The 8,301-nt window shown below is 48.6% G+C and overlaps 1 protein-coding gene across 1 annotated transcript; it reads left to right on the top strand.

Moving 5' to 3' along the window:
- Positions 1-1,563: 1,563 nt before the first annotated feature.
- LOC118575114 (kinesin-like protein KIF26B) lies at positions 1,564-8,061 on the top strand. The gene is made up of 4 exons (XM_036175785.1): positions 1,564-1,699; positions 1,987-2,133; positions 7,207-7,409; positions 7,897-8,061. The coding sequence occupies exons 1-4, from the start codon at positions 1,564-1,566 to the stop codon at positions 8,059-8,061; spliced, it is 651 nt and encodes a 216-aa protein (XP_036031678.1).
- The last annotated feature ends 240 nt before the right edge of the window (positions 8,062-8,301 follow it).

The raw sequence follows: 8,301 nt of genomic DNA, 5'->3' as shown, positions 1-8,301 counted from the left end.
AGGGTCTATTCTCCCAGACAGAGCTGGTGATAGGGGTGGATGGGCAGCCTCATGGAGTTTAAGACAACTATGAGAAGTGTGAAATACTCGGGAGAGGAGAAATATCATAAAAGAGAGCAGCAAACAGAGACATACTGCCGTGTGCTGGGCCCATACTGCAGACCAGCATGGGAAGGAAGCTTTTAGCCATTGGCAAGATCCTGCCCATCAAAGCACCTGAAGGTGGCTGTGGGGGAAGGCCCGTCTTGCAGGATTCTGATTCTTACACAGACAGCGTGGAGGGCTTTGGGGGCTGAGAAAAATCTACCCTGAGAGCCCAGGTTTGGAGCAGCAAGTGCATCACCCACTTGCTGCAACATAGTGGGGTCCATTCAAGGGGGACATTCTTAATGAGCATAGTGAGAGCCTAGAAAATGTAAACCCAGGTGACATTACCCCTTGACATGTGGGAAATGCAATAAGAACACACAGATACATTCTATGTAGCTCCATGGAACTATACTAAAAGCACACAGTGTAGCGTAGTCAGCAATAGAGTCATTATAAACTCTCAAGAGGAACTTGGGTGAGTGGATTTCCATTGATTTTTTCACAGTTCCTAGCCAGCCTTCTGTGGTAGACAACACAAAACTGTGTAGCCTCAAGCTCTGAGTTAGAGTGAAGATAACCTGACCCAGTGGGGATCAGTGTCTGACCAGCCAGTTAGGCATTTAAATTGCTAACAGGATGTATTCGTCACTGCACCAGCCAATCCCCGATTCTAACCCCACCACATCCCTCTGGATCACACTTCACTCTCTTGGGTCCCCTTTATTTCATCACCTGACAACATCCACAACACCCTCCTGCCTTCTCTTTCTTGCTTAACTTCTGTTAGCTTGAAGAAGTCTGACAATTGACAGGGACCTTGTCAGAAGGAAGTTCGTCCCACTGCAGGAGGCCTGGCCTGTCACCACCAGCATCCAGAAAACTCGGGGTAGGAGAGGCTGCCTGGAGAGAAGTCATCCAGGGGAAGCATATTGGTTTTAAGCTTACACCCCTGCCCTAGGCCAACCTAGCCATGAGCTTCTCTGCAAGACCTGCTTGGTATCCAACACTGAGAAAGTGCAGGATGCCACTGGGTACAACTGATTGATTTCTTGATTGGTCGTTAGTTGTGGTGGGCAGTATAGCTCTAAAATGTGGCTCATGTTTCTTATCTAGGTCTTTAATACATATTGTTCTATTGGTGATAAGTGTTTTAAACATCGAGGCTAGTCTAGTCTGTGAGATTTTTTTGTTGTTTGTTTGTTTGGTTGGTTGATTGGTTTTTTGTTATGTGTAAACATTGACATTTGATAGGCCAGTCCTGTGGGTTACCATTTGCTGCCTATCATGAATTGAGCCCTGGGAATATCGGGTCCATTTCTCAGCACTGCACATGTGTCTGTGACTAAGGACCCTTGATGAACTGGGAGCACCCCAGGTTGGCTCTGCTACTCACTTGGTTCCCCAGTGTGTGACCTGATTTTATTTTAATGAGATTAAGAAACACAGTGACTGGAGGCATGATGGGAATGGAGGATGGGAGCTGAAGTTTGCCAGAGTGTTTCTAAAAGACTCAACCCAGATACAGAAGAGAAGGGCCAGGGTGGGAGAACCTCTTCACAGAAGAGAAGGGCCAGGGTGAGGAACCTCTTCACAGAAGAGAAGGGCCAGGGTGAGAGAACCTCTTCACAGAAGAGAAGGGCCAGGTGAGGAACCTCTTCACAGAAGAGAAGGGCCAGGTGAGGAACCTCTTCACAGAAGAGAAGGGCCAGGGTGAGAGAACCTCTTCACAGAAGAGAAGGGCCAGGTGAGGAACCTTTTCACAGAAGAGAAGGGCCAGGTGAGGAACCTCTTCATAGAAGAGAAAGGCCAGGTGAGGAACCTCTTCACAGAAGAGAAGGGCCAGGTGAGGAACCTCTTCACAGAAGAGAAGGGCCAGGGTGGGGAACCTCTTCACAGAAGAGAAGGGCCAGGTGAGGAACCTCTTCACAGAAGAGAAGGGCCAGGTGAGGAACCTCTTCACAGAAGAGAAGGGCCAGGTGAGGAACCTCTTCACAGAAGAGAAGGGCCAGGTGGGGAACCTCTTCACAGAAGAGAAAGGCCAGGGTGAGAGAACCTCTTCACAGAAGAGAAGGGCCAGGTGAGGAACCTCTTCATAGAAGAGAAAGGCCAGGGTGAGGGAACCTTTTTGAATGATCAGGAGAAGAAAGAAAGATGAGCTTCCTAAGACACTGGAAGCCCTTAGAGTAGGGCCTGGAGGTGATGGAGGTCCCTGGAGGTGACAGAGCAGGTGATGTCAGGGCCTTGAGTTCAGAGTGGGAGTCACAGAGCATGTGAAGTGGGCCAGCCTGTGCCAGGAGGGAACTGGGTAGGCCCTGGAAAGCCTCTGCCTCTCCATCCAGATCAGTGGTTCTCAACCTTCCTAATACTGCAACCCTTGAATGTTGTTCCTCACGTTGTGGTGACCCCCCAACCAAAAATATATATAAAACCATATATTATTTCATTGCTATTTCATAACTATAATTTTGCTACTGTTATGAATCATAATGTAAATATCTGTGTTTTCAGATGGTCTTAAGTGATCCCTGTGAAAGTGTCATTTGAACCCCCAAGGGATTGTGACCCACAGTTTGAGAACCACTGATCTAGAGGATTGACAACTTTGGCCTTTGGTCAAACCTTGTAACAGTCATGATCCTCAATCATCCAGGAGGTCTTGGCTCTCCATGATGCGCAGGACTGTAACACTGACTTGTGCTACCATTCCTGCATGGATGTGGCTCTTTCCCGTGTCGGTACACTGCAGTTCTAGGGTCTGAACCCCAACCTTGTTTACATTTTGTTGCTGTGATAAACACCATGATCAAAAGCAAGTTGAGGAGGAAAGGAGTTTAATTCAGCCTCAGCTTACTTCTTTGTCACAGTACATCTTTGAGGAAAGTCAGGCAGGAAGTCCAAGCAGGAACCTGGAGTCAGGAGCCATGGAGGAAAGCTGCTTACTGGCTCATGATCATCCAACTTTCTTATACAGCCCAAGACCACCTGCCCAGGGAATGGTACCTCCTACAGTGGGCTGAGCGACATCAATCAACAATCAAGACAATGCCCCCCCCCAAAAAAAAGGCATGGCTATAGTCCAATCTGATCTTGGAAGTCCCTCAATTGAGACTTCCTTGTGCCAGGTGACTCTTGGTCTTATCAAGTTGACAAAAACACAACCAGGAGAAAGACACAGACAGAAAATGCACAAGGGGAGCCATGCATGCTGGTGAGTTGCTTGGACAGGAGTTTGGAAAGGAACAAAGGTGTACTCTCCAGGGACGGGTTGAGGATTCAACCATCAGAATGCCCACAATCCCTATACTTGACCATGTGCTAGCTGGTGAAGAGGCAGCGTGCAGTGGGACACTTTCGGACTTCTACTTAGCTGGGGTTTTCTACTTCTCATGGCTATCTGTTGTTGACACTACCCCAGATCCCACCAGCAACCTGGAAGGAAGTCATTAGGGAAGAAATCAAGTTCAGCAAAAGCTGGAAATACCATCGTCTGAGGTGGATATGGTAAACCATAAGGAAAATCCCAGAAATCTTATGTATGTGTGGTCCAGCAGAGACCCTGTGCCCAGGCTTCTCCCTGATGGCATGGAACATCAAAGTCTCACTTGTGGTGCCCTTGTGAATGATGGAGGGCATGGCCTCTGCCACTGATGTTCCAGGAACTGGTTTCACAGGAATGTGTGAGTTAAATGATGGAAATTTCATCTGCTGGGATTGGGATCATTTGTTACACAGCAGTAGCTAACTAATACACCCTCCCACTACATGACTTTGCTCAGCTCTGCCTCTATTCCTCTGCTGACAATGTTCAAGGCTGTCTGAGGGCACTGCTCAGATGCTAATGGGCACCCTCCTCCACATTCTACCACTGACTTCCCCATAAAGAGGCAGGTGAGGAAAAGGTCTGACTGTGCAAGTTATCATGTAGATGTGAAATGTTCCCCCATTGGCTTGTGCATTTAAAGACTTGGTTCCCAGCTGGTAAAGGTGTTTTGGGAGATTCTTTAGGAGGAAGTGGGTGATTAGGAGATGGCCTAATTTCCATCAGGGAACCCCCTGCTCTTGGTCATTGAGATGAATCAGCTGCCTCACATTCCTGCCACCATAGACAGAAGCCACTTCACCACTGCGTCTCCCGCACCGTGATGGACCCAAGCATGTATCCTGGACCAGAAACCAAAAGAAAGCCCCCCTTCTTAAATCGCTTCTGTCAGGAAAAATAATGAATGCAACAGCTTTATCAAAGTGGGTAAAATGAAGAGGGGTGACTTTAGGGGTATCTACCACTTGCAAGAACTGCCTATGGGCCCCATCTTCACCTTATGTCCTCTTGGACACCCCTGCTTCACTCTATGGGCCAGTCAGAGCTGTGCCTCCTCCTGCCTTTCTGGTGTTCAACCCTGCTCAACTTCAGGGCTCCTGATTTACAGAGGCTGGAGCTGAGGAACGGAGTAACAGGACAGATCGCTGGGAGTCAACTGGCTTGATTGGGTTTTCAAAGACCATTATCTCATCTATTCCCATATAAAGGTGTTGGACCCTAAGAGACAGACATTTGCTTTGCCCCTAAGGTTGATGTTTCTTGGTCTCCTAGATCACACACAGCCTGCACTTTATTGAAGAATGGGGACAGGGATAGAGAAGGGTGTGTGTGTGTGTGTGTGTGTGTGTGTGTGTGTGTGTGTGTGTGTGAGTGAGAGAGAGAGAGAGAGAGAGAGAGACAGAGACAGAGAGAGAGAGAGAGAGACAGAGAGAGAGACAGAGACAGAGAGAGACAGAGAGGGGGAGTCTGGAGAGGAGAATAGAAAGGAATCCTCATTGAGAGTGTAATATAAGTACATGTGTGCCCGATCACACTAGGTAAAGATGAGTAAGGGCTGTGCAAGATAAAGAGGCTTTAGTGTACAGAGGGTGTTTCTTAGAAAGTGTTCACTATGTTCACTGTACCAAGTGTCCCTCTATGTGTCCTGAGAGGGAGTGAAGGGGGAACATCCACACCCCCAGCTCCCTAGCACAGGGACAGACAGTTGGTGAGGAGGCAGCCCTGGACCTTGGCCTCCTTCATCTATGTTGAAGAATCTTGGCCCCTTCTCTCTGAGGTCTAAGACTGTAATTTGCACCTTCTTTGGTAGTCTTGGCTCTTTCACCGTTGCAGACAGGAATGGTTTCTTGGGCTGCAGAGATGGCTCAGCAGTTAAAAGCATGTGATGTTCTTATAGAAGACCTGGGTTCAACTCCAAGTCTTAGCTGTTACAAATAGTGTTCCAAAAACATGGGCACAGGTGTCTCTTTCATGGGCGTATGTCACTCTCTATGAAGACATACCTAGAAGTGGGATGGCTAGACAATAGAGTAGATCTATTTTTCAGGCTATTCCTTACTGTTCCCCACAATGGCTGTCGTTAATTACATTCCCCAACAATGTGTGAGAGTCCCCTTTTAATTTACACCTCACCACATTGCTTTTTTTCCTAATAACATCTAATAAATTTACCTAATGAAATTAAATCATTTACTATTCCTAGTGTGCATTTGTGCATAGATGTGTACATGTATATGTCACAGTTCACATGTGGAGGGCAGAGGATAACTTTGTGGAGTCTGTTCTCTTCGGGGAATTGAACTCATGTTCCCAAGCTTGTACAGACGGTACCTTTACCCTCAAGCTACCTCACCACCTCCGGAGTGATTCTGATTAGGATAAAAAATCATACTCCAATTGTAATTTGTATGTGTTTCCTTGGTGACTGATGAGACTAAGCATTTTCCTATATTTATGGCCATTTTAGAGTTTGTATTTTGAGACCACCAAGGGCACTTCCCCCCAGTGACCTAACTTCCTGCTACTAGGACCAACCTCCCAAAATGGTTCTGTCACTTCCTGAAAATGGTCCTGTCACCCCCTGAAAGTGCCACAAGCCAGCAACCAATTAATGACTATTAATACATGGCCTTCATATATATGTATGAAGTAAAATTCTGGGTCTAGGGAGGTAGCTTACATAATTAAGTGCTTGCCACATAAGTATGAGGACTTGTGTTCAATCCCAGAGCCTACATTAAGGAGAAAAATGAATAAAGGAAAGAAAGAAGGAAGGGAGGATTGGAGGAGAGAGAGAGGATGGAAGGAAGGAAGGAAGGAAGGAGGGAGGGAAGGGAGGGAGGAGGGAGGGAGGGAAGGAAGGAAGGAAGGAAGGAAGGAAGGAAGGAAGGAGGAAAGGAAGGAAGGAAGAGGAGAAAAATAAAGGTCAGATGTTTGTAATCTCAGTGCTGTGGTCCCAGAGATAAGTGGATCACTGGGAGGCTTGTTGGCTGGCTGGCCTATGTCTACTCGCAAGTTCCGTGCCAATGAGATGCCCTGTCTCAAAAAACCAAGAATGACCCCTGGCTACACCACCACCTGTCCACATGTGCATGAGACCCGTACCAGCGCTTCCCACAGGAAGAAAATACTAAGGTATCAGGAAGACTACCTGCCATCTTGTGTAAACTGTCTCATCTCATGCGGCGTAATCAAATGAGCTGCTTTGCCAGCATCTGCCAAGATTAGGCTTGTCTAATAGGGGAAAAATCCATCAGTGATGGCAGAGCACTCTCCTGCTGTGTGCAAGGCCAGAGGTTCCATCCCCAGCCCCTCCCTGCTCCACAAGAGGAAGATGATTGATAGAGGGTACAGCCTGTGTTCTTCCTACAGAGTAGAAGGCTTCTTGGATTGGTTGGGACATTCATCATTTGCAGTGGTCTTCCAGGAACAGTCCCAAACACTAGGACATGGTTCCCCTAGCAGAGATACTGCTAACTTCATCAGAACACCCGGCCCTTCTGGGGTTGTGCCAGCCTGGCTCCTCTCCTTGCCTGCATACTCTTCAATGCTGGGAGTGCTTGGTGGCTGGTTGCTCTAAAGGTCAAGCAAGGATCTTGCTCTTCTTTGGATGAAGCAAATGATGAGTTAAGAGGCCAAAGGGGTAGTGGGAGGCTGGAGGGTTTCAAACACGGCTCCAAAGCTGATGGCAGATGTCATCCATTATGACTGCAGCTGATGAGGGATGTTCATCAAGACCCTGTGCTCTCTCTATGTTCAAGTTCACCGGCATCTCCTGTGGCTTCTTCTTGTCTTAGGTTCTCAGAGGCGGAGGCTCATTCCGGCATTGTCCCTCGATACTCCCTCACCTGTGAGAAAAACTACCAGCAGCACAGGGGTCCGCTGGGTGGACGGCCCCCTGAGGAGCACCCAGAGGGGGCTTGGGGAACCTTTTGAGATTAAAGTCTATGAAATTGATGATGTGGAGCGCCTGCAGCGACGAAGAGGAGGCACCAGCAAGGTGAGGCCACTTCCTCCTCAAGGGTCACAGTTCCCCACAGGTCCTACACTAAAGAATAGAACCTCAGGAGGACCTCCCCAGGCTCAGTGTGGGCAATGGGTGGTGACGGGGGATTGTGGTCCCAGCCACAGATTTTGATAGGTGCTGTGTGCTCCTTTTCTGAAACACCTTAAGAGCCAGGGAGGTGGGGGCTGATGGGCTGAGGGAATTTTCTGGTTTCTTCTTTTGAGGTTTGACATTCTAGTGCAGACCAACACTTTGAGAGGCCGTGTGCCTTCTAGGTTAGAAGAGTCTTCAGTATTCTCCCGGGAGTTGGGCGGCTTGTCTGTCGAGGTCACAGGGATCTCTGCCGTACTTCTGGGAAGCTGGGCTCTTGTTATCAGCCTCTCACAGTCCTTCCTTCTGGAGGGGACTGCGGGGCTGAGCCAGAGCAGAAGGCCCTCTGCTGTTCTCCCTCTCCACTGCCCACCTCTTCCTCTGCGTGCAGGAGGTCATGTGTTTCAACGCCAAGCTGAAAATCCTGGAGCATCGGCAGCAGAGAATCGCTGAGGTCCGAGCCAAGTATGAGTGGCTGATGAAAGAGCTGGAAGCGACCAAACAGTACCTCATGCTGGACCCCAACAAGTGGCTGCGTGAATGTAAGGCCCACTGATGCTTGTCCATCCTTGCTGCCACTGTGGCCCCAGGAACACAGTCTAAGGAGCCTCACCAGGACGGCAGCCACATGGACCATCTGCATCTGAGGCATGGGGCCCAGGGGATGGAAATGTCCTGCAGAGCAGCAATCCCGTCAGCCTAGGGCAACAGCAGGCTAGTGAGAATTCCTCAAGAGATGCCTTCTCTTTGAGGGTCTCAGTTCAAAGCATCCCAAAGTGAAATTTGTTATCTCCCC

Source organism: Onychomys torridus, unplaced genomic scaffold (genome assembly GCF_903995425.1).
Source record: "Onychomys torridus unplaced genomic scaffold, mOncTor1.1, whole genome shotgun sequence".
Lineage (NCBI taxonomy): Eukaryota > Metazoa > Chordata > Mammalia > Rodentia > Cricetidae > Onychomys > Onychomys torridus.
Note: the sequence above shows the minus strand (reverse complement) of the source record. Positions and strands in the feature narration are given on the sequence as shown.

What these genes read in the sequence shown, in the direction of transcription:
- LOC118575114 (XM_036175785.1), top strand. Translation starts at nt 1,564, where the DNA reads ATGGGAGCTGAAGTTTGCCAGAGTGTTTCTAAAAGACTCAACCCAGAT. An exon ending in CACAGAAGAGAAGGGCCAGG is followed by an intron (nt 1,700 to 1,986) that starts GTGAGAGAACCT and finishes ACCTCTTCACAG; the next exon opens with AAGAGAAGGGCCAGGTGAGG. An exon ending in CACAGAAGAGAAAGGCCAGG is followed by an intron (nt 2,134 to 7,206) that starts GTGAGAGAACCT and finishes TTCTTGTCTTAG; the next exon opens with GTTCTCAGAGGCGGAGGCTC.